The sequence below is a fragment of the Chinchilla lanigera genome, unplaced genomic scaffold, assembly GCF_000276665.1.
Source record: "Chinchilla lanigera isolate Chin_1 unplaced genomic scaffold, ChiLan1.0 scaffold00050, whole genome shotgun sequence".
Classification (NCBI taxonomy): Eukaryota; Metazoa; Chordata; class Mammalia; order Rodentia; family Chinchillidae; genus Chinchilla; species Chinchilla lanigera.
Window position 1 is genome coordinate 1530904 of NW_004955451.1, and position 26630 is coordinate 1557533.

Here is a 26630-nt window from a genome sequence, read left to right on the forward strand (position 1 = left end):
TCTTTTTAAGACAGGATTTCACTATGCAGTTCAAGCTGGCCTTAAACTCACTTTGTAGCACAGCTGGCCTCGAACTCACAGTGACGCTCCTGCCTCAGCCTCCCGAGTGCTGGGATTACAGGTATGTGCCACCATGCCTGGCTACCTGGACATTCTTAATTCTTGAAGAAGTCTGGTCTTGTGTACACACCTGTAATTCCAGCTAGTTGAGAGGTGGAGGCAGGAGGAATGGAAGGAGCACAACCCTGTTGATCCCTTCAGACTATGAAAGAATTTCTGTTGTTTTAAACCATTAAGTTTGTGGTAATTTGTTATAGCAGTTCTAGGGAATTAACAGAGTGTCTTCTTTTTAATTTCATTTTTCTTATCATTCTTCAAAACACACATACACACACACTGACATACTACTACCACCACCAAACCTTTTCCAAAGGCATCCACATTTATATGGCAGAGAAGATATACATAGCTCTGAATACATAGAAGACACAAATTTTAAAACAAAGTAGTATTCAGGAACACTGGCTAGCCTTACACAAGTGAGGAATACCATTTCATATACTGGCCTTCACATGTGATACTAAATCCTGGCTCCAACCACTCGCATTAGCATATACAACACGCTGCAAATGCGCTCAATGAAGATGCTGCCAAGACAGAGAACGGCTGTTTCACAAATCACACTGACAAGACCAATAGTAAGCTGCCTAGCACTGAAACTAACCATTTTTCGGTGGACAGCAATGATGTAGCCTGTGAAGGGGTTGTCAGGCAGAGAGGACATATGACCATTCATTATTCCATTTGCAAAGTTCTTTTCAGTTCCACAGGGCACAACGGTGTTTGGCATTCCATTAGGGATGAATATTGGTCGAGGTATGTCCCCATTGGTAGCTAGGGAGAACACTCCATTTGTAGATGGGGAAGAGGAGAAATCTATAAATTCAAAGACAGAAATAGCACCATAGATCTGTGACACTGTGGTACATTTTGCCCCCCACTAGGTAGCCCAGGCAGGCCTCGAACTTGCGATCCTTTTGCCTTAGCCTCTTTACCAGCTGGGATTACATGTGTGCTCCACCGTGCCTGGCTTAGCTTGTGCTGCTTTTATCCCTGCTCTTAAGTATTCCAAGGATGTGGACCTTGAGAAGTGTAATCTCTTTTAACATGAGATGGGGAGAGATCACAGTTCAAATAATTCTAAATTTATTGGATGATTTTAATTCCATATTTTATTGTCACAACTCACACTTAAGACTAACTGGAAAAGCAGTGTTGAAAACTGTCAAATAAAATTTTTGCCGAAACCTATATGAACATTGTGTTGTGGCACACTATCAGTTCCACTTGTTTTCTTTTTTCTTGCCTCTAAAACTCTCCATTCCTCTACACAGGCTCTGTACAATACAGCCATTGGCCAGATGATGCTTTTTATTACTAAAAATGCATTCTCTCAGTCTCATTAGCCACACTTAAGTGCTCAATAACCTGCACAACTGTAATGGAGGGCAAGGTTCATAGAAAGTTTCCACTGTTGCAGAGTTCTAGTGGACAGTGATGATATAATTAAAAAGCAACACGATCTAGGCATGGTGGAACATACCTGTAACGCCAGCTCGCAAGAGGCTGAGGCATGAGCAACTAGACAAAAAAGAGACTGAGGCAGGAGGATTGCTATGAGTTTGAGGCCAGCCCGCCAACCTGAACTACATAATGAAACTGTGTCAAAAAATAACGTGACGTGACATGACGTAACGTAACATAAGATAAAACAAAAGCAATGCTAAATCATCTTTGAGCTCACCATCAGTTCTGTGTACTATATGACAATGAGGAGAGCCTTATTCCGTATGAAGCCCTTTATATTGGAGAATTAACCTAATTATAAGCAGTACCAATAAGAGCATATTAATGACCAAAAGGACTCACTGAGTAACCATATGAAATCTGATTCAATAACTAGAGAAAGAGATTCTTCCTTGTTATCTAAATTTATTATGCTTTCTGGTGGTACTTTCTTCTTGTATCACCTGTTGAAATGTTAGTATTAGACAAAAGAGCTAAGAGAGACCTGAATGGTAATGGCATATGAACTAGTAACTCCCTACCTACCTTAGTCACTTAGGTTCTCTGAATTTCAGTTTCCTCATCTACAAAAAGGTCAATTTCAGCCAAATGGTCAGTAAAATTTCTCCTGGGTTTGCAAGTGTTCAGCTCTAATATTCTCGGTACAACAATTATAATAATCATGATACCTCTGAAACCCACAAAGCTGTTAAGACCATGAGAAAGCGTTCCCGTTCTCTCTCACCTGTCTGTACAGGACTAGAAGCTGAAACAGGAGATGCTGGGATAGGAATTTCAAATGCACACAAAAATCCACTCACAGAGAGTCGTACTTTTTGGTTGTCCTGAGGGAAGTTCTACAGAGAAAAAAACAAAAACAAAAAACGGGAAGATAAGAAGGGAGGTGTTTCAGATGAGATGGGTAAACTATCTGATGTACTTAAAGTGTTTTAGGAGCGTTCATGTATAAAACAAAATAAGATGACAGTAATTTTTCTTGGCTAACTAAAAGACAAACGTTTGATAAAATAAGTGATATTCACTTGTCACTGCCGAGGGTAACTGTTATTATTTGAAGATATTTGAATATGAGAATATTCGTACGAATATTATGTTGAATATCAACATATATTATGTTGAATATGTATGAATATAAGATAGTATGTTGAATATGAATATGAACTGAAAGGGTCAAATTGTACACTTTTTGGGGGGTTTTGAGACAGAGTCTTGCTATGTAGTCCAAGCTGCCCTTGAACTCACAGCAATCCTACCTCACTCTCCCAAGTGCTGGGATTACAAGTGTGTGCCACCACACCCAGCTGATACTTTTTCTTTTTTTTTTAAATGTTTCAGTATCTCCCCTGGTCATACAATGTAAAAATTAATTGATAACATTTGAGAAAACTATGATCTTTGATAAATGGAATAAAAAGTTTCCTAGAAATAGTATTACCTTTATGTTGGAACCATGTACTTCTGCAAGAAGGATTTGCTCTGATTTAAGCCCACAGAGATCACTCAGCTGTTTTTTTAACCCTGTATACTTCTCATCCATATTCAGTCTTAGCCCATATCGTACGGGAGTAGTACCATCCAACTTAGTTACTAGTAAGGAGAAAAGATCTTTTATCAATAAAATACAAGTCACCCTGAAAGTCTTGAATACTATAAGCAGATAGATATATCTGACCCGCAAATATCAAACATTTCCCCCTAGTATTTTATTTAATATGCAAATGATAAAACAGTACTTAAGAATATTGGGGGGGCACGGATTTGGCTCTGTGGCGCAGCACATGCCTGGCAAGTATGAGCTCCTGAGTTCGATTCCCACTACCAAAAAAAATATTGGCTAAAATCAGGAATGTTTTCATATTTATCTCACAAAGAACTGTGAGAGGCCTTGCAAGTTTTTATAAGAAGTTTCTGGCATGTTTTAAACTAAAAACACCACGAATGGGTACAAGAATGGGCCATGTTCCAAATCTTTCAAACCTGAAATTATACCTGAATGTAGACTGCTAGAGTATAACATGACTACAAATCTATAAACTCATCATAAACAAATAACTATAATTACAAATTCAGGTCAACAACTGAATTAAGTAAAAGAAAATATAGTCAAATAATTTTTCAGAACGTTGTGACCTACCTGTTATTTCTAAGTGCATATAACTGTCCATTGGTAGTGGCAAAGATAAAAAATTGAAAGGGTCAAATCGTACACTTATATGCCCACACGTCTTACATTTGACCTGGGATCTTAGCTGCCCGTGGAACAAATCCACAACAATTGATCTATTTCTTCTTAAATGGTTGTCCCAGGCCTAGCAAGAAAAAAGAAGATGATAAAACTCGTCTTTTCAAAATTCAGTGGATAAGCATAAATCCAAAAACAATGGCTAAGTATGTTGAATTTGAATGTTAAGAATATAATCCTGCAAAACAGAAAAAAATTTGTAATCTTTATTTAAAATATATAAGCTTTCTATCTATGAATTTATAATTGAGGTATAGAATTCAAAATGTATGGCCAGCTCAGAGATTTAAAAATGTTTTTAAATAGAAAGTAATTTTTCTGAGGCACCTATAAAATATTAAACAGACTGAAGATGGAGAAGGGGTAGAGCACTTGGTAGCATGTATGAGGCCTTGGGGTCACTTCTCGGTATGGAAGAAGAAGAAGAAGGAAGGAGGAGGAAGAAGAGGAAGAAGAGGAGGAAGAGGAGAAGGAAGAGTAGGAGTAGGAGGAGAAGCAGCAGCAACAGCGAATAAAACACACTTATATGTTACTTTAGCATTATAAGACTTTTTAAACTCAACTGGATAAAGCCAGGTGTGGTGTCATACACCAATAATCCCAGTACTTGGAAGGCTGAGGCAGAAGGATCACCACGAGTTCAAGGTAGCCTGAACTACATAGTGAGACTCTTTCTCAAGGAAAAAACAAAACAAAACAAAACAAAAACTAGAAAAAAATTCACTGGATAGTAATTCTTATAATTCTTACATCCTATGCCAGAGGTGGCAAACCTATGGTATGCACATGTTACTGTTTTACTCTTAAGACAGAAGATGTTATACAGAATTGTTTTTTCTGACTGTTTTATCTCAGTATTCCAGTTTAACTGTACCTTTGGCACTTTGTGATAAATAGGTGGGTTTTGGCACTCAGTCTCTAAAAGATTCACCATCACTGCCCCACGCCATAAAGTCCATTATGTGAAATAGCAACATTTTTCTATTTCCATGATGAGTGTTTATTTTGGTATTACTGCGTAAGAATAACATATAGAAACAAACTCTTGTTTTCACACTAATACTTTGATCACAGAACATTTTAGTTTGCATTTACTTAGTCTGCATGTATTTGTGGTCAGAGTATTTTGTCTATTGCTTACATCAGAAAATCAAAACTGACAAACCTCTGCAGCTACTTCCCAGTCTGGTCGGCCATCACTGTCCTTCAGTTCCACATACGGCTTCTCATGGACTCGATTGAGATCTTCATGAAGACCATCCAAGAGGAAAGCCAGAAGTTCCTGGGAGTCTTGTTGTTGAAACCCATTAAATCTAGGAGCGTATTTTGCTATGGTCCACTATAAATATAAGGAGTAACAGTCATTATTTCCTACCCTGTAAAATTTGCTTGAGCCAGAGGCTGAGGTTATAGATGTGTGCTATCCTGTCCAGTTTGTTTGTTTGTTTTTATAGTACTGAGGATCAAACTCAGGCCTTGGTACTAAGCTGTATTCCCAACCCCTTTTTATTTTCAGACACAGTGAGCTTGAACTTGTGATCCTCCTACTTCAGCCTCCCAGAGTGCTGGAGTTACACGTACGCACCACCAAAATGTTAAAAAGTTTTGCCTTGTTTTAAAATAAAGACAGCCACAGCCAGGCACAGTGGCACATGCCTGTAATCCCAGTACCTGGGAGGCTGAGGTATGAGGATCATTGCAAGTTTGAGGCCAGCCTGAACTGCACAGTGAAACTGTATCTCAAAATGACAAAAACAAAACAAAAAAACCATAAACAAAACAAAAAACATAAAGACAGCTGGGCATGGTATATATATCTGAACAAGTACAAGAACTAGACAGCTGGTTTATACCTTATAAGGGACCCCAAAACACTGATTAAACTAAACTAAAAAGCTAAACATAGAAAACATATAGATTGTGAGGCTGGGGATATATTTCAGTGGCATAAGCGCCTGCTCGGCAAGCGCAAGGTCCTGAGTTCAAGTCCTGGGACCCCCCCCACTAAAAAGAAAACATATAGATTCTTAAAAGACTGCTTAAACAGCTCCTTTAGAAATTAAAAGGTGTCATATATTTCAAGCTGCTTACCCGAAGCTTTAATGGGGCAACATTCTTCTGAGTTCCACTCCAAAGTTCCTGTACTAAATCACCATAGCATTTAGCCATATGCCCCTTCATACCAATAGGATTTGTCCTAGAAGTTTGAAAGGAAAATTTGTCAAAGATGCTCAAAAGTCACAACCACACAGGCACAGAAATGCCCATTAAATGGAAATATCTTTTCATTTTTTGAAACTTGATTAACATCTCTTGGTCCTTACTTCATACTAAATACAGCAATAAGAAGACTCCCTACCCCCAGGGTAAAGAAAACGGAGACCGAGGTGATACTGGATTCATATCAAACTCATAGAAGGTTTAGTCATCAATGGCTCAAAAAATATTACCTGTTGAGTTCATAAAGATGTCTCCCTGAGATAAAATACTGTGTCAGTGGCTGTGTGTTACTAACACACTGGATGCTTGAGTTCATGAAGCATGTGTTTCCCAGGTTACTTAAACCTGTGGCTCCCTTTTCTGTGGGAACTAAAATAAAAAATATGAGAACCAAAGTGTAGCTGTAGTAATATGCTGTAAAACAAAGTTGCTTGTACTCAAGATAGTGATTTTTATAACTTTTAATCAGCTAAGTGGAGCTAGTAGTTCCGTAGTAGGTTTTTCAAATGCTAAGTTGAGAAATTTTCTTAAGGAGTGTTTTTAGCAATCATGATCCACCCTCATTTGTAATCCAGAAGTAGCAAGCACTATTTTTAATTGCTATGATTTTAAAAAATGAATTCTCCAAATATGACTTTAAAAACACAAAAAATCTTTATTTAATTAGGGGCTGGGATTTAGCTCAGAGGCACAGCGCCTGCCTGGCAAGCGCAAGGTCGTCAGTTCGATTCCCAGTACTGGAAAAAAACCAAAACCAAAAAAAAAAAAAACCAACAAATCTTAATTGAAGGGTTACAAAAATTTATAACTTGATGTTGAATTTACCCAACAAGAACAAAAAAAGAGTAAGTTTATTTATTTACCCGCCCCCCCCTCCCTGGTACCGAGAATTGAACTAACGAACTTGCACTTGCCAGGCAGGCGCTGTGCCGCTGAGCTAAACCCCCAGCCCCCCAAAAGAGTAAATTTAAAATCATCTCTTTAAAAATAATACTGGAGACTTACCCTTGTGTCTGTCTATTTTACTACTGTTTGCTATAAAGGACATCTCCTCAGGCCAACTCATATCTTTGTTTCGTACTGAAAAAAGATAAGAGTGTGTTAATTTCTTTTCCATACAATTCATACCTATACTATTAAAAAAATCTTATTTCTAAAATGAGAAACTTAAAACAAACTTTAAAAAAAATCAAGTAATTTTTAGCAACTGGCTCTCAAGATATTCCTATCCTTTACCGTGGTCTTTAAAAAAAAACCTGATAAAGCTGGGCATGCTGGCACACTCCTGTAATTCCAGTACTTGGGAGGCTGAGGCAGGAGGATCATTACTGCAGAGTTTGAGACCAGCCTGGGCTACAAAGTGAGCTCAAGGCCAGTCTGAAATGCACAGTGAGACCCTGTCCAAAAAGACAAAAAAAAAAGAAGAAAAAAAAACCAAAAAACTTGATAGAACTAATAAACTACTACCTTCCATTTTTACTTGAAGTAAAATCATACGCAACTATGTATGAAAGTATAAGTAAAGTTCAGACACACGCATGCTGATGCACACCTTTAGTTCCAGCACTCTGAGAGGCTGAGGCCAGAAGATCACAAATTCAAGCCTAGCCCAGGAAACTTATCAAGATCCTGCCTCATCTTTTTTATCCATTCCTCAGTTGATAGTGCAATGTTTTTAATTCTTCTGGGAATACCCAGAAGGGGAATGGAAAAAAAGGGGGGCTAGAGATGTAGTTTTGTGCAAAGGCCATAGACTTAATGTACTGCAAAACAAAGAAAACGCCCCCCAAAGCAAAACACACACCTCGGACACACACTCAAGACACACAAGGCCTCAGAAACAACAGAATTTCTTAAACCTAAAACATCAGAAACATGACAATTCCTTCTTAAATTGTAAATATCTATTTTATTTTATTATTTTATTTTTCTTTATTTTTTTTTATTTTTTGGTTTTTTTCTGGTACCGGGAATCGAACTCATGACTTCATGCTTGCCAGGCAGGCGCTGTGCCACACAGCTAAATCCCCAGCCCCTTTTCTTTTATTTTAAAGAGGAAAAAGTAAAACAAAATTTCAAAACAAGATAATAGGAGGTTAGCAATGGTTAATACATTGCATATTAGTTATTCAGAGTACAAGATATTGGCATTTAACTGCCCAAACAATATTAGCACAAACCTTTCTTTGCAATGAACTAAGAAATTAGTATAACTCTCTTAACTCTTATATATATTTTGTTTATTTTTTGCTTTTCTCTTCCTTCTTTTCTCCATCTCCCCATCCCAGTTTCTCCTTGCTTTTGAAGTTTCTTCCCATTTTATAATATCTATTGTACACTTTGGATCTTCTTTTACTCTTTCAGTTTCTCACACCAGGGAGACAATATAATGTTACACACGTGCATCTGGTTTATTTCACTTATGACTATGGTCTCAAGTTGCATCCATTTACCTATAAAAGTCTCCAGTTTACCCTTCTTTATGGTTGAGTACTACTACGTTCTAGAAGAAGACCACATCTTTTTTATCCATTCCTTGGTTGACGGGCATTTGGGTTGTTTTCAAGATCTAGCTATTACAAATTGTGCTGCTATAAACATGGGTGCACATATATCGCTGTGATATGATGTTTTTAATTCTTCTGGGAAGATTCCCAGAGGGGGAACAGCTGGGTCAATGGGACCTCCAGTCCTAGTTTCTTGAGGAATCTCTACACTGATTTCCACGGTGATTGCACTAGTCTAGATTCCCAGTAGTGGAAAAGGGTTCCTGTTTCCCCACAGCCCTTCCAGCATTTGTTATTGGTTGATTTCTTGATAACAGCCATTCTTGCTGGAGTAAGAAGTTTGCATCTCTCGAATGACCAGTGACGTTGAACATTTTTTCATATATTTATTTGCTGTTTGTATTTCCTCACCTGAGAAGTATGTATTCATCTCAGATGCCCAGTTTTGGATTGTGTCTTCACAAATTCAAGCCCAGCCCAGGAAACTTACTGAGATCCTGCCTCAAAAAATGCAAAAAAAACCGGGCTGGGGATGTAGTTCAGTGCAAAGGCCATGGAACTAAATCAAGTACTTCAAAACCAACAAAATGCCCCCAAAATAGAAAACCCAGGCCAGGAATATAGCTCAGCAGAATCACGCCTGCCTGGCAAGCATGATGTCCTGAGTTTGATTTCTGGTACCAGAAAAAAAAAAAAAAAAAAAGCCAACCAAACAAACAAAAACATCCACCTCAGACACACACACACTCACACACAGAAAGCCTTAGACACAATGGAATTTCTTAAACCTAAAATATCAGAAATGTGACGATTCCTTGTAAATAAAGTAATTTTTTTTTTTTTAAAGACAGGGTCCAGAATGGACTTGAATGCACTATGTACCCCAGGTTGCCTTGAACTCATAGTGATCTTTCTGCCTCAGCCTCCCAAGTGCTGAGTTATAGGTGTATGCCACCACACTCAGCTCTATTCATTTCAATACAAAAGTGACTCTGTTTCCATGCATTTCATGGGAAAAGTCATACTAAGTTTTTAAAGACACAGTGTAAGCTTATGTGGAAACATACGTGAGAAACCAGTATTGATGACTAATGAGCCTACACCATTCACTGTATGAGAAAGCTGATCCCTGACTCAAGCTTAACAGGCAGCCTAAATATTTCTTAAAACTTCATAAACCTGCAATAGAGTTCACCCATTTCTACCCACTCTTCTTGTATCTTGCCAGCCTATGATAGCAGACAGCTTATCTTTCTTTAAAGCAATATAAGTAGCATAGCAGGACTACCTAAGTTCAATGGATTTGCTTTATCACAGAGAATATAATGATGAAGTAATAGCTGGCTTGGGAAAATTATAAAGTGGATTATTAGTGAGTAATTCTTTAAATTCCTTCCCTAAAAATTAAGTATAAATGCATATGTCTCATACCTTCAATTACCAAGTGCTGTTCATCCTGAATTTTTAAATATTCCAATCTATGATCCTCATCATCCAAAAGAGTAAGGTAATTCTGTATACAGAGGAAATTTTTTGACTTGTCAGTACAGAAACAAGAAATCATGTTAAGTGATAAAAATTTCCTTGCACTTACATATTGATGTCAAAGATAGTTGGCATATTATAGTTATTTAAAAATATTAACCATTTAGGTGGCAAAATAAAGGAAAAACAATGTATAGTTCCATAATTTTACAAACATTCTCTATGCCCTTTATGTTTGGGAGAACAGTCAATATATACTAAACCAAATTTTACTGAGACATAGATTTTCTGAAGAGTTGGAAGAAATTTTCTTTAATATCTAGAATAAAATGCAGCAGAATTACACATTGTTGTTTACACTTATACTATCTAAAATAAAGTGTTTACAAAATTAATTCCTTTAATTCTTACAACTATCTTGAGGGAGACACTATTTCCTCATCTCAATGATTTGAAAACTGACACACAGAATTAAGTAATTTGCTTTTAGTTACACAACTAAAAAGTAGCAGAGTCGGGATTTATTTCCTGGTAATGTGGCTGCATGAGCTGTACCCTTAACTATGATACAATACTGCCCCTTAATGGTGACTAAAGGAGGATATAAGAAAGAATGCACTAGACAATAGAGAATTGTTAAAACCATACTTATGATCCAATTTTAGAATATAATTTATACTGAATATGTAAGGAAGAATATATAATTACTAACATCCCCTCTGAAGAGAACAAAAAATAGTGCTCAAAGGATAGAAGGAAGAATTTTCATCACATATTTCATATTATTTTTATTTTTTGGAGACAGGGTATGGTAGGCTCTCTGTAATCCAGCCTGGCCCTGAACTCATGATCCTCCTGCCTCAGCCTCTTGAGTGTTGTAATTACAAGAATGTATCACACATATGGTTTTGTTTAAAAATTTTTAAACATGTATAAAATAGTTTAAAACAAATCCAACATAAAATCTACTTAGAAAAAGAGAAGATATGTCTTATTACTTTAAAATGTAACAGTAATCTTTACAAAACAGGATTGATGATTAACAGTTATTATGGATCTCAGGTGACAAATATTACATGTACACATATAATTTAAAAGTTGACGTTTTATCTGAGATCCTAGATAGAGCTTTTAGCATAATCATATAAAAATCTCATGATTTAACATTTCACCAGATTCTTCATGACTCTGAGATGCCTCTTACCTCACTATTATACAGCCACAGGCGCATATCTTCCTCTTTGATGCGCAGCCTTTGAGACAGATACTCATGAATTTCCTTGATGGTCTGCATTCTACTAAAACAGCCTGTATAGGCTAATACTCGCTTTAAAGGTGCATTTGGAGAAGGTACGTTTCCTATGGTTACAGTAATCACAATAAGAAAAAAGGCAGATATTTTTTTAAGAACCCTCTCAGCAATGGTGACCATATTACTTAGGGAAATATTGATGAGAAATGAGAATGATAGATTTTAGTTTTATAAATGAGAGTACCATAAAACTTTAAAATGAAGACAGGAGACCAAGTGTTCTAAACCCTCAACTTAGAAAAAATAACAATAGTAGTCCAGAGGCACAAATAACTAACAGTAAGAGTGCAAACATGCTGGCAAACGGCACTGGTACATGGCTGCTCTCGGGTCACAAGAGCAAGATGAAACAACTCAGTTTAAGAGTGAGGGAGATAAACTAGGACTGGATTTGTATTCCATGAACACATAATTGGATTCACCTAGTCCACTTTCTTAAAATAAACTGTCTCTGAATTACTAATCCCATTACTTTTAGTCATTAAGTGCCCCAATTACCTGGCACATTGATTAACAGTTATACATAAAAAATATTTTTTACTTAAAATTCCAAATAGGAATAGATTCTACATGACTGAACAACTTAAAAAATGAATCCAAGAAGCTTTCCCTGACAAAACAAAAAAACCTGTCCTATTGAAAAGTGAAAGAAAAAGTCATATAGCTTGCTTGCCCAATAAAACAATAGCAGAGATGACTGAATTGCTGAAAGGCTCAAGGTGAAAACAAAAATAGCAATAAAGGTGTGGATACCACAATATATGGATGTTAGTTCAAAGTTCTTTACACAAAATGGCACGCTATTTATATATAACCCCTCTATATCCTCCCATATACTTTCAATTTCTCTAGATTACTTATATCACCTAATACAATGTACATGCTATGTAAATAATTGTTACCTTGTATTGTTTAGAGAATAATGACAAGGGAAGAAAGTTTGTACATGTTCAGTACAGATGCTTTTTTTCTGAATTATTTCAAATGTGAGATTAGCTGAATTTATGGATGAGGAATCCATGGATACGGAGAGCCTACTGTATGGGCAAAAGAGTGAAGGAAGACTATATCAAATCTAATTAAATACTTCAAAAGAGAAGGAGGAAAAAAGAGAAAGGGTGAAATAAAAAGAAATCAAAGACAAATTGTTTATTTTTTTCTCTCTCTTTTTTTTTTGGTCTTTTTGAGACAGGGTCTTGCTATGTAGCTCAGGCTGGCCTTGGGCTTACTTTGTAACCCCAGCTGGTCTCGAATTCACAACGATCCACTTGCCTCAGCCTCCCAAATGCTCGGATTACAGGCATGCACCACCACAGCCGGCAAAAAAGACAAATTGTTTTAAGAAAACTTGCTAAAAGCCTGGTTAACTGGGGGCAGGCAGATCTTGCTATGCAGTTCAAGCTGGCTTTGAACTCACAGCCATCTTGCTACCTCAGCCTCCGATTGCTGGGATTACATGTGTGTGCCACCACACCAGGCTGCCTGGTTACTGTTTAAGCAAAAACCCAGACAAAAGATATAGCATAAAAACCAGTCACCTCTTAAAAATAGAAGAAAAACCAAGCTGGGTGTGGTGGTACATGCCTGTAATTCCAGCACTCCAGGAAGATAAGGCAGGAGAATTACAAATTTGAGCCCAGCCTGGCAATAATATGACTTTTTAAGACCCTGTCTCAAACTTTAAAAAATAAAGGGCTGGAGGCGTAGTTCAGTGCAAAGGCCCTGGCTTCAATCCCCAGTAATATAAAATAGCAAACAAATAAACAACCAAAATCAAACAAAATGCACTCTTAGCTAATAAGTAAAATTTATTAAGGAACCTTAAATAATAAAATAAAATGGGCATTTCTGTCTGTGGGAAGATATACTTTGTTGAGCGAGCTCAAACAAAAATATAAACTTAATATATCAATGTAATTCCTCTAGGGTCCAATTATACATTCCAAGTAATTTTCTACCATTCAGTAGTGATTTAGCTTTATTCCTCCCATTAACTTTGCTTTTATAGTGAATCTTCACCTACCAAAGTTGAGAAAAATTTCAGCATTGTATGTATGCAAGCATTCATGCATTATGCATGTATCTAAGCATGTATTCATTCATTCATTCATGGTACTGGAGATCAAATGCAAGGGCATTCTATCACTAAGCTACATCTCCAGCTTTTTTCTGAGACAGGGTCTTGCTAAGTTGCTCAAATTGGCCTTAACATTCCATTCTCCTCACTCCCCCCACCCCCATAGCTGGGATTACAGGAGTGTGTCACCACACCCAATTTCATCTTTTTTTTTTTTTTTTCCTTTTTTTTTGTACCAGGAATCCAACTCAGGACCTTGCACTTACCAGGCAGGTGCTTGTGCCACTGAGCTATATCCCCGGCCCTCATCTTTTTTTTTAGACCTTCCAAGAACTCACTCACCTAAGGTAGGCTGAGTAAATCTAGGAAAATGTTTTCCATAGCCTTATCTATAGAAAAGACTGTATTTAAGTCTTTATAACTGTGGCAATGGTTGTACACACCTGTTACTTTAAAAGGAATAGAAGAATCTAGAAAACAGATGTACTAAGCCAAGTACTTGAGAAATATGAACATTATGTTATGGGAGAATGAAACTCAACAATGAAAAAATTTTAAATATAGCAAAGCAAATCTTTTACAAACAGCAAGCAAAGGATAATTCCTAAAAGAAACAAAAGAGCAAATTTCTCCAATTGCGTATCAGAGGATTAGCTGTAAGATTACAGCAAGAAAGCATATCTTTTTAAATTCAAAATGATTAATGATTGATTTTACAGCTAATTAATTAGTGAGGAACAAAATTTCAAATTAAGAACAAATTTGGAGAATCAGAACTAGCCAGGTCTATGATTCAGATGGTTTTTATAGCATAGCTCATAAAGCAGGCAGCCACTTACTGTATATAATTTTGTACTTTTGAATCACACCAACAAAATGAGGGTAATTTATGAAAGCAAAAATCTAGGATCAGCACAAGAGTTACAAATACTTACTAGTACAACAACACATCTTGCCTTTTATGTTATCTTTCACAGAGAATCAAAATAGAGGTAGCCGTGGAAGCAAGGCTAATATTCTATACAAAGGAAAATTAAATCACAGAGATTGTATTTCACTGTTCCTTGATTTTGATGTTTTCCACAAAGACAAAGTTTGGTTAGGTAGAGGCCACTGTTTTGCTGCAATTCTTACCAAATGAAATGTAAAAGTATTTTTATATGTTATCTGAATACAACCTTTTAAGGAAACCAATGCTCAAATTCAAAGGAGGGCTAGTACTGATATAGAGTTGATGGTTTAGAAGTAGCACTTGCATAGTAAGGTATATCATATTGTTGTTTTTTCTCTTTTTTTTTTTTAGGTATATCATATTGTTAACAGAAGGTCTGGAACTTTCTAAATGGATGAACTCCTTATTTCTTTACTGCTGAGAATAATTTCAAATAATTGTTAAAGAAAAGCACAAAGTAAGTATTGCTCATCAATAAAATTTAAATGTAGAGATATCCAAAGGAAACATTTTACATATTATACATTAAAATGGAAAATTATTTGTATGTCATTTTGATAGGCATGATATTTTTCTTTGTTCTTTTATAGGGGCAGGACTGGCATTTTTCTTTTTTCTTTTTTCTCTACCAGGGATCAAACTCAGGACCTTGCACTTGCCAGGCAGGCACTTGTGCCACTGAGCTATATCCCCAGCCCTAAGATTGGCATTTTTCAAAGCAAATGTATAGTTTTCATTTTCAAAATTATGTATTTGCTCTGCATTATCTGACACTAAAAAGCATTCTTAGACCTAACATAAGAAATGTATTACATTTTGCGAAAACAAATCCAAAACAAAACAAAAAGCAATGTCAAAAGAATTCTTAGAAATTTGAATGCAGTTGAAAAGACTAGTCAATGACTGGCAGATTACAACTTAAGTCTAGCAATAATTAGCAATGGCTTATCTCAAACAAAGTATGTAAAACATTATTTCTACAGACTAGAAAAAGGAAGCAAACCCTTTTTCAGTTTGCTGCTGGGATTTTGCCTCTACCCAGTCTTGTGCATGACCACAGATTTAAGCCCCACAAATGATTTACCGATTCTGTATGAAAGCAGTTAAGAATGCAAGTTAGTATAGTGGCAACCAGACTTTGAGCAACTTGATTTTTATTTTTTCTTCATTTTAAGGAACAGACGGTATTCTTGCTGCATTCTTAGGTTACCTCTTGGTAAATGCTGAGGAAACATTCTCAGGCTCATCATACCCATATTCACCCAGATGTTAGACTGCTGTGTCCGAGTTGCAGGCTGCTGTCTCAGGAAGAGAAGATACCGAGGAAATAATTCCAGCTCTGGGATGTCTGTTTTGCTATTCTTGATCACCTGTTATTACAAATGATAAAAAGCAATTTCTTTAAAAGAAGAAATAAAACTTGGTGTTTTACATCCAACTTTTGAGCTTTATCTTTAAGATAAAATGTTCAACAAATTCATTACCTATATTTCAACAAATGTGAAATATACTGAAACTCCTATGTATTTAAGTTACATAGGTTTAAATACTCTCAGGCTGCTGCTCCTAAACTCATCTTCCAAGATTATAACTCTTTATGGGTATTTTCTGTCATTTAAAAGCAAGTAACAATACAATAAAGAGAAAAAAATTTTAAATCATATCTATGGCTTGATTACTCTCATATCATAACTTTTTTTTTCTTGTCTTTACTTTGAGACAGGGTCTCCCTATGCAGTTCAGGGTGGCCTTGAGCTCACTTTGTAGCCCAGATTGGTCTCGAACGAGCAACAATCCTCCTGCCTCAGCCTCCTGAATGCTGGGATTACAAGCGTGTGCCACCAGGCCTGGTTCATAACTCTCTTTTACATATTTATGTATTGTATAAAAATGACTTACTTTTTAAGGACAATTATAGAGCTACATGCACAAGCCGAAACCTATGGAAGTAACCATGTCATTATCATTTATGTAATCTTGTTGTCACCTAAAGTTTAGCAATTTACACTATTCCCAATAAGGTATGACTGTACTAACTTACAAAATCTTATCACTGATATCATTTTTAAAAATCTCTATTTCATTAACATACAGGTGCATTATAAATTTGCACTGAAAATAAGTTTTACTTCTTGGATTAATACTGAGGATAAAACTGTTTCTATAAAAAATTTACTATCTTTGTATTTTTTTGTCTATGATTAAAACAACAAAAGTGTTGTGTAAGACTGAAGTTTCACATAGTTGCAACAAGGTTTTCAAATAGCTCCTTCCAAATACCCCGCTTATTAGCCTCACAAACACAGGAAAACACTCATATCAAAATATAGTATTATAGGTTTTTAAATTAGCACATTATCAGTTTTATATTCTAAAAGGATAGAATGGTTAACACTCAAATTCTTCAAAACAGAAACTCTTACACAACTGTTAACAATTGGGTGTCACCTTTAAAAGTCCTCCGTGTGTTCTGATCTGTTGCAGTATAGCAAGTTGAAGGACTTCCATTTAGGAGCTTTTTAACTTGTATTCAAATAGTAAAGCAATAAAACAAGTTCTCCTTGACACTATTTTTTAAGATTACTGGAAGAAATAAAATCTGTCCACCTTTCTTGGGTTCTGACTGCACCAAGCCAACCACAATTGCTTATGATCTCACTTTACGCTTTTTGAAAAGAGTAATAATTTGGAAACTACAGTTTTAAAAACTACATAAAGACAACTCTGGTAGCCAGGTATGGTGGCACATGCCCATAATTCCAGCACTTGGGAAGCTGAGGCAGGAGGATCCCCATGAGTTTAAGGGCCAGCCTGGGCTACACAGTGAGTCCTTGTCTCAACAAAACAAAACAAAACAAAACCCTCTGGCAGAATCTTAATTAATAATTAAATAGGTTGAATAATATGTATTTGCTCCCAAGATTAAGAAGACGTTTTTGTGGTCAAATTATATTTTAAGAGATTCTCATATACACAGGCACACAAATATATACAGCTATCCATTTCCATTCTAATTGTGTATGAATCTGCTAACTCCAGTATCTCTCAACAAACAACAGATGCAATATACTCATTTCATTTAAAAACTAGTTTAGGTATAATCTTTACGGAAGGTAATGAATAATATGCATCAAAATATATCTTCTGATATAGCAATTCTTTTGATAGGAATTTACCTTAAAGAGATCATTATATGTCTGGAAAGAAAGTATTCAACAGAAAATTGCTTTAAACAATTTAAAGCTACAGGAAAACAAGATTTCCATGAGATGCAATTTATGTACAGATGCATATGTGCATATATATATAATGTATATAGAGGAACAATATGCAGTTATTAAAGATGATGATACAGACCTGAACTGATTAACCTATGAAGCTATCCACAGTTATCTATGTGAGATTAAAATTAGAAGATCATGACACATAAGGTATAATCTGATTCCATTTCATAGTTATCTATATATAGCCATCTACGTATATAGATGGGCACAAAGTGGTGTCTGGAAGATGCACACCAAAATGTTAGCAGTAATCCCTACGTAGCAAGCTATAACATGAGTTTTACTCTCTTTTTATTCTGTTTTTTTTTTTTTTTTTTGGTTTTTCTCCGGTACCGGGAACCGAACTCACGACCTTGCACTTGCCAGGCAGGTGCTTTGCTGCTGAGCTAAGTCCCCAGCCCCTTATTCTGTATTTTTAAAATGTCATCACTAATATGTATAACATGTATAATTACTTCAAAAATGTTATAATTAGCTAGGCATGGTGGTGCATGCCTGTAATCTAGCACTTCAGAAGCTTAAGCAAGAAGATTAATATGAGTTCAAAGCCATCCTAAAGCACATAGCAAGATCTTGTCTCAAACAAACCAAACATACACACACACAGATGATTTATGGAAGTATGAAGGCAAAATAATTCATTTAAAAACCATGATAACAAATACTAGTGTTTGGTTTTGGTGGGGTTTTTTTGGCCTTTTTGAGAGAGGGTCTTGCTATGCAGTTCAGGCTGGCCTTGAGCTCACTTTGTAGCCCAGGTGGTCTCAAACTCACAAGGATCCTCCTGCCTCAGCCTCCTGAGTGCTGGGATTTTAGGTGTGCATCACCATGCCCAGCAACTTCTTAGTATTTTAAATGCTTTTAAAGCAATTTTTTCTGGAAGCAGACAAATTCATCAAATTCAGAGATGAAGAAATACTACACAGTCAGCAAATCTTTTAATTCAGTAAAATTATGACTTGAACTATCTGATATCAATGTAAAAAACATGTTTTTGAAGCTCTGTAAATACTCATGTAATAATTATAACATTATTGATCATTCACTATGAATCAGATGGTGTGCTAAACATACACATTATTTAACTCTCAAAACACTATGTGAGGGCTGGGGATGCAGCTCAGTGGTAGACTGCTTGCCTAGCATGCACAAGGCCCTGAGTTCAGTCCTCAGTACCCCAAAACCAAACCAAACCAAACCGAACCACTATGAGAGTCTTTTTTCTTCTTTTGTGAACCCAGGGCCTCTGTATTTGAGCTGTACCCCCAGCTCATTTTTTTAGTTTTTCTTTTGAGACAAGCTCTTGCTAAATTGCCTAGCCTGAGTTTAAACTTTGCTTTCCTCCTGCCTCAGACTCTTAGAATGCTTAGATTATAGGCATGCACCACCAAGACTGCCTTAAGCGTGATTCTTTGGTTTTATTTTGAGGGGGTGGTTACCGGGAATCAAACTCAGGACCTTATGCTTGCCAGGGAGGCGCTGGGCCACTGAGCTAAATCCCTGGCCCCTGATTCTTTGTTTTTTGAGACAGGGTCTCCCTATGTAGTTCAGGCTGGCCTCAAACTTGTAGTAATCCTCCTGCCTCAGCCTCCCTAGTGCTGGGATTATAGGCATGTACCACCACTCCTGGTTTTAAGGATGATTCTTGATATACTAAAAACCAAACCAACCCAAAACATCTTGTTATAAAGTATTTTACTGCACTGATAATGTAAAAAGTGAAGTCTAGGGTAATGATTCCTACTGTCTACTATATAAATAAAAGATGCTATATAAGTAACTTACTAATATTTTAATGTTACATACTACAAATCCTTTCAATTATTTCAGAGCATTTTATATTCCAACTCACTGCTTTGAATTCCTATTATAAACTGTGATTTTTTTATGTGCCCCTCCTTCAAAAAGATCAACTACAAAAATCCATAAAAAAGCTACGAAGAAACCAATTCCTAACTGGATGCCTGTCTAATTAATGGAACAGAAGTTTCAGAAATAACGTCGAGATCATTTACTAAACTTTTTGAACTGGTCCTCTGCCTTCCTTCATCTCAAGCCTAAGGTTTGTGCTACTTTAGATGATGTTTGTGCTCATGTTGGCTGACTTTTTAAACAGCCTAATCTCCTAATTCCTTTTTTTTTTTTTTTTTTTTTTTGTCCTTGAGACAGGGTCTTGCTATGCAGTTCAGGCTGGCTTTCAACTAACTGTGTAGCCCAGGCTGGCCTCAAACTCACAGCAATCCTCCTGCCTCAGCCTCCTGAGTGCTGGGATTACAGGTGTGCACCACCACACCTGGCTAATTCCTTAATTTTATTTAGGCCAGTGACTATTTTTCTATTTCATGTTATCCACACTCGATTCCACAGGCATATCAGTATGTGCCTGGTCTCTAACATAATGCTTAATAAATATTAAATGAATGAATGTGAAGGAACCAAAAGTTACTTGTTCAACTAATATGAACAGGTTCTGTGTATTCCACAATTGTAGGGTAGGAAGTATTTGGGGATAATGAGATTCATATAGAAAAATAATGAAAGCCCCTCTTCTATGTCTAGTCTTCATATAACGGTACTATTAACTATACTTACTGGTCGTGGGAGGGCCAGGTTTGCTCCATACCAATGATAAAGTGCTCTCCATACAGGCTCTGGGACCATTTCATAATCTCTTCCATGGATTAACTGTGGAGTTCGTTTTAATCGTCCTCCTTCTAGTGTTAATGATGTAGCCTTAGAAAGAATAAAATGTTAAGAGTTGATTTTTAATATTGTAAAGTCTGTTGTGCATTAACAAATCTGAGACCTAAGAGAACAAATACATATGTCAATGCCATATGACACCTAAGAGGGTGTCTCCCGCGAAACAATCCACTTAAGAAAGAGAACTCAAGGTTCAAGTCCAGTCTGGACTACACAGAGAGACGCTGCCTGGAAGGGAAAACAAATGATGCTTGAAGCACATCAGGGCTGGCAATGCAGCTCGGCAGCGCAGCACCTACCTAGCAAGTGCGAGGACCTTAGTTTAAGTCTTGGTACCAAAAAAAGAAAATAAGAGCAAAACAAGATCTAGGCAAATCATTTGGAAAAGTCATTGAAGCATTTGAGAATAGTAAGACACGTTTCCACAGATTTCTTTCAAATGGTAAGTGATCCCATCTTGGTAAGCATTTTCCATATAGTGTGAAGAAACATTTCCACAGAAGGTATTCTAAGGACTTAAGAATAACAATATAAATTGGGCATAGTAGCGCACACCTACAATCCAGGGACTTGGGACGCAAGGGTGGGAGGATCGCTGCGAGTCTGGGCCAGACTGGACTATATGGCAAAGCAGTGTCCCAAGAAACAAACAAACAAGAGAAAACAATACACTCCCAAGATTACTACGTAACTGCAGTGAGAGCTGGGTTTTGTTTTTTGGTGGCACTAGAGACTGAATCCGGGGTCTTTGTCTGCACAGAGTTACATCCTAAGTCTTTTTTTTCATTTGGAGAAAGGGTTGCAAAGTTGTCCACGTTGGGCTCAAACTTGTAGTCGTCCTGCTTCAGCCTGTGAGAGTGCTTAGGTTAAAGGTGTGCACCATTATGGCGAGTGTCAGTGCAAGAATTACATCACAGAATATTCTCACAGAAATATACTATGTAAAGAGATTTCTATCTACAACAGGTTAATTTAAATTAATCAAAATATTCTGCTATGTGTTAAAATCCATACAGTGAAATTACTGGCAAGCTGGAAGAGAATAATTTTACAATTAGATGTCAAACTACCTACCTTTACTGGTTCTTGAGTTACTAGTGGCTGGTTATCAATAGCTCCTGGCTTCTGAGGATTAAGATGCAACAGAATATTCCCATTGGCTCCTAGCAAACATTGGTTGTTATTGTCAGAAGTGTTATGTTGTCGAGCAAAGCACATATCTGCCCCTGGTGTGGCAGAATACAAAAACCCTATATGGAAACAAAGCATATACTCTTTTATTTTTAGCTATCACACATAAATAGGCGTAAAGACATGAATTCAAACATTCATTTATTAGGTTAATGCTATTATTCTATAGGCATGTTAGTACAGTCTTACATTCTGATAAATATGTAGAAGACAGAAAGTACAGCTATATTTATTTCTGGACAATATACAATATAGTAGCAAGTAAATAAAAACAATGATTGCCTTTTTTTTGGAGACAAGGTTTCACTAAGCAGTTCAGGCTGGCAGTGAACTCATTCTGTAGTCTAGGCTGGCCTTGAACTCACAGCAATCCTCCTGCCTCAGCCTCCTGAGTGCTGGGACTACAGGGGTGTACCACCATGCCCAGCTAAAACTTTAAAAATTGGTACAAAATGAATATTTGGCCACCATCTTAGATGATCTAATAACTCATGATATGAATTTTAGGTCCTCTGACAGGAAAAAATGAGGTGCAGCTAGGTAGTTGGGCTTTTACATAGTCTCTCCTAATTTTTTTTGTGTGTTTTTTTTTTGAGACAGGGTCTCGCTGTGCAGTTCAGGCTGGCCTTGAGCTCACTTTGTAGCCCAGGCTGGCCTTGAACTTGTAACAATCCTCCTGCCTCAGCCTCCCAAGTGCTGGGATTACACGTATGTGTCACTATGTCTGGCTGCTCCCCTAATTCTTTTACCTGCAAACATATTTCAAATAGTCTATGTAGACAATGGCAATAGATAGTTTCTAAGCTAAAAAGAAAACAGAACAAGAATTTGAACGCAAGAGTGCTGTGTATGTATGTATGTATGTATGTATTTATTTATTTATTTTTTGTCTTTTTGAGACAGGGTCTTGCTATGCAGTTCAGGTTGGTCTTAAGCTCACTTTGTAGCCCAGGCTGGTCTCAAACTTGCAAAGATCCTCCTGCCTCAGCCTCCTGAGTGCTGGAAGTACAGGCATGTGCCACCACGCCCGGCTATAATATATTTATTTTAAAAAGCAGCCATGATCTTTACAATAGGAAAATATATGTAGAGAAAAGATTAATGATGGCTTAGAGTTGTGAACTTCATGGTATTTTAAGATATTTCAATTCTTAACCTTAGTTAAACAGTCTAACCATGAATCACTCTGTAACTTTCTACCTGAGGTGCTGCTCAGCCTGAGGGTTACACAGCTATACAGTGACCACACACCAAACAGATCCTTACATAAGACTAAGAAATAATCTTGGCTGGGGCTGTGCGTATTGCTCATGGGTAGAGTGTGCATCTATCATGTATGAGGCCCTATGTTCAATCGCCAACACCAAAAGAAAAGAGAGAGAGGGAGAGGGAGAGGGAGAGAGGGAAAGCGGGGGAGAGAGAGACAGAAGGAAAGGGAGAGACACAAAGACATTTTGGTGTTAAAGCTGTTAGAATACTTCTAGGACGGCTAAGGGTTTCCTTTAATATCAGGAAACAGCAACAGAAGACTCTACAAAGAGCCTTGCAGGGAAAATGCCAGCTGTGCCTATTTGCTTACTCAATTCACAGAAAAGAGAGAGTGTCAAAGAGGAAATAACAACAGGGTAACGCTGAGGACCCTGCTACTTTATCGGCAAAATAAAGAAGTTACCTCAATTCAGTTGGGTCATGGAAATATCAAAGCATCTTCCTCAAGAACATAGAATAGCTAAGTTTTACATAAGTACAAAGGACTGAAAAGAATATGGAAAGCATTAGGAATTCACAGTATTTTACCAAAATAATTCTTAAATTTTCACCTGAAACGTCCACAAAATCTGATTTGAGGATTCATATAATCTAATAAAGGTATATTATGGTTAAAAGAGATTTCTGGAGATGGAAAACTTTTTCAAAAACCGTCTTGCCAAATCTAAATTTTTTGACAAAACAAATATAGAAGCAATATGTAGAGAGATGGCATGATTAGTGAAAACGGTGAAAATATTTGCACAATGAGATATTGATAAAATATAATATAGAAAAATTATTTGGAAAGCTATTCATACATTCAAGGATCTTATAACTGACCATTTCATTCAGCTTACTTCTGTGAACTGAAGCCATGTGCTGAATATTCCACCCATCACACCCTTTACCAGAGCAGACTCAGCTGAGAACTAACCCTGCCTGGCTAAACCTCACAGGAATCAAATCGTATTTACCGCTGTTAGCGGTTTCTGAAGCTTCAGATGCAGTAGAAATGTTGTCAGAAAATTTCTCTTCTGTGACATTCACAGAACTGAAGTTGCCTCCATTCCTATCTTCACTCTGCTCCACAGTATGTAGTGCTGTTCCAAATGAAAACTTTCCTCCATTCAGAACAGATGATGGCTCAATTACAACAGGGTTGGCATCCTAAAATTACAAAGACAGTAAGAAGTAACATTTAACAATCTTTTCTTTTGTCTCTTTTGAGACAGGCTTTCACCACGCAGTTCAGGCTGGCCTCAAACTCACAGCGATCCTGTTGCCTCTGCCTCCCAAGTGCCTGGATTACAGGAATGTCACCACACCCAACTTCATTTTTTGAAGGTTACCAGGTAATCAGACTATTAAAGGTTATGAGAGGTTGAAGCAGGAGGATCAAAAATTCAAGCCCAACTTGGGCAACTTAGTAGCTTAGTAGCTGTTCCCTGTCTCAAAACAAAAAATAAAAACGGGCTGGGAATAGAGCTCAGTGCCAAGGTACCCTGGATTCAATTCCCCTAAAAAACAAAAGCAAAAGTAAACAACAACAAACACTAACTTTAACAACTATTATTTTTCATTCGCTAATCCTCCTGGAGCGGATCACATTTAAAACCATTTTAACATCAACTTTTTTTTCTTTTCTTTTTTTTTTGTCTTTTTGAAACAGGGTCTTGCTACACAGTTCAGACTGGCCTTGAGCTCACTGTGTAGCCCAGGCTGGTCTCCAGCTTGCAACGGTCCTCCTGCCCCAGCCTCCCAAGTGCTGGGTTTACAGGCGATCCCCCTGCCTCAGCCTCCCAAGTATTGGGATTACAGGCGTGCGCTACCACGCCTGGCTAATATGTAAATTTTAATCTCTTTAGAGGAAAAGAATGAGAACACACACACAGAGGTAAAGTAGTTTGGCAAAGATTCTGAAGGGCTCTGTGCCAGCTAAGACTTTTCTGTTGGATTCTTTTTTGATATTAAAGAATTAAATAATATTCTTCCTTTTTTAAATAAGTTCCTTGTAGAAAAATATAGAAACTATGATAAGTCACCCAGACTGGGCTTTGACCTGCAATTCTACTGCCTCAGCCTCTCAGAGTGCTGGGATAACAGGTATGTGTCATGAAGGTTCTGATACTTGTAATTAAGGGCACAAGAATTCCTTCAGAGCTGACTGCTAAAGATTCACAGATCATATTTTCCTGGTTTATGGATCAAAGAGGAGAAAATAGCTAATAAAATGTTGATCAATGTCTTCCTGTATCTTTTAAGATTCATGAAACTTCAATAGCTTTAGAAACAAAAAAAGTATCAACTGTGCTACTGACAAGCTGTGACTTGAAGTTTGTATTTTAAATATGATTTTTAGTTAGACTTTAGTTACTTTATAGGCAATGCCTTCAAGATTCACATTCATTAACTTTTTTTCTTTGTTTGGGGGTCCGCTACCCCTAGTACTGGGGATTGGCCCCAGGCCTTTGCACTTTGTATCTCAACCCTTTTTATTTTTCTCTTGCTAAGTCTCTAGCAGGATGGCTAGGCTTGAATTTGCAATCAGCCTTCCAGAGTGCTGAGATTACAAGAGTGTGCTACCATGCCAACCTAATAAAAAAAATTTTTTTTTCCACTTGCAGTGCTTGAGATTGAACACAGAGCCTCACACGTTAGATTAAGTGTTCTATCACTAAGTTACATCCCAAGCCCAACTGAACAGTTTTATCTAATATAATTCATGTCACAGTTTACTGAATGTCAATAAACTCTACCCATGGAATTCCCTACCTCCTCTGGTACCTTGGGATCCTGATTTGCTGGTTAACCCATTTAGTCCTTGGGTCTACCCTGTCACAAATACTCTGATCATTCTCTTTAGAACACTTGTACAGATGCTTATTCTCATAGCATCCTCCTCCTCTCATTCTCAAGACTTATCAGCTTTTTCCACTATTAAATATCAAAGGGTCTGTCTTCTTTTTCCTGACTTTTGGGTTTGTGTTTTCAGAAAGATGAATTTCTAAGTAGGGACAGTTTCACTCACGGTCAGAGAGACAAAGAAAAATCAGGAGAGTCTAAAATCTCAAAAGCAAAGATCACTAGTTAATGGGTATGTGGGAAGAAACCAAGATATCTATGTTTTTACATTTATAGGAAATCGTTCCTGTAGTATTTCTTATTCTTAACACCTCAGTCCATACACTGAATCTACAGATATTATTGGCAAGAGAGAGAATGATAAAACTACCACTGGGCATCAATTTTATAATTATAAATAATTTTATAATTAAGGATGACTTTTATAATCATTTAGCAGTAGATTATAATAGTTTCTGAGACTGCAGTCTCCCTCCAGAGACTGCAGACTATCTGCTTTCAACAGCAGCAGTGAGTAATACCCTCTAGAGGAGAGAATATGGGCTTTTCTTCACTTGTTTCCCCATGCTCCAAACTTGAGTAGTCTGTCTTCTCACTATCTTTGGTTTCTTTTCTGTTATAGGAATCTCTTGCGCTGAGTGTCTTCTACTGCTTGAAACTGTCACTACCACTCAGGTTCCTTCCTTTTTCCCCCCTCTTCTGTTTTCACTGTTTTCTTATTTCTTCTTGGCTTTCTATGAAATTACTATTCATTCAACTAATCTTATCACTATTTCCTGTCTATGTATTGCGCAAGCCAGTCAGGATTATATGAAGGCACTGGTTCTTTTCAACTGTGTTGTGTGTTTCTAGCTGAGCTGAGAAATTTTAACTTTTTCCGAAAATCAAGGACTAGGCCTAAAACTATCTGAAATTACTCTAAATGCTTATATTCTCAGGAAGGTAGGTTTCTAGATG

General features: G+C 37.0%; 1 protein-coding gene across 2 annotated transcripts in view; it reads right to left on the bottom strand.

Moving 5' to 3' along the window:
- Usp32 (ubiquitin specific peptidase 32) overlaps positions 1–26630 on the bottom strand; it is a 166860-nt gene that overhangs the window by 19217 nt on the left and 121013 nt on the right. The window contains exons 13-26 of one of the 2 annotated variants that reach the window (XM_005393962.2): positions 23786–23978; positions 21444–21619; positions 20259–20399; positions 15635–15752; positions 11246–11400; positions 9988–10069; positions 7055–7129; positions 6280–6418; positions 5921–6026; positions 4995–5168; positions 3722–3896; positions 3023–3174; positions 2312–2423; positions 725–936 (exon numbers count right to left, since the gene is read on the bottom strand). In XM_005393962.2, the coding sequence (XP_005394019.1) occupies positions 725–936; positions 2312–2423; positions 3023–3174; positions 3722–3896; positions 4995–5168; positions 5921–6026; positions 6280–6418; positions 7055–7129; positions 9988–10069; positions 11246–11400; positions 15635–15752; positions 20259–20399; positions 21444–21619; positions 23786–23978 (2010 nt within the window). Of the gene's footprint in view, positions 1–724; positions 937–2311; positions 2424–3022; positions 3175–3721; positions 3897–4994; positions 5169–5920; positions 6027–6279; positions 6419–7054; positions 7130–9987; positions 10070–11245; positions 11401–15592; positions 15753–20258; positions 20400–21443; positions 21620–23785; positions 23979–26630 lie in introns of both variants that reach the window. The other variant, XM_013519383.1, reaches the window with a different exon arrangement.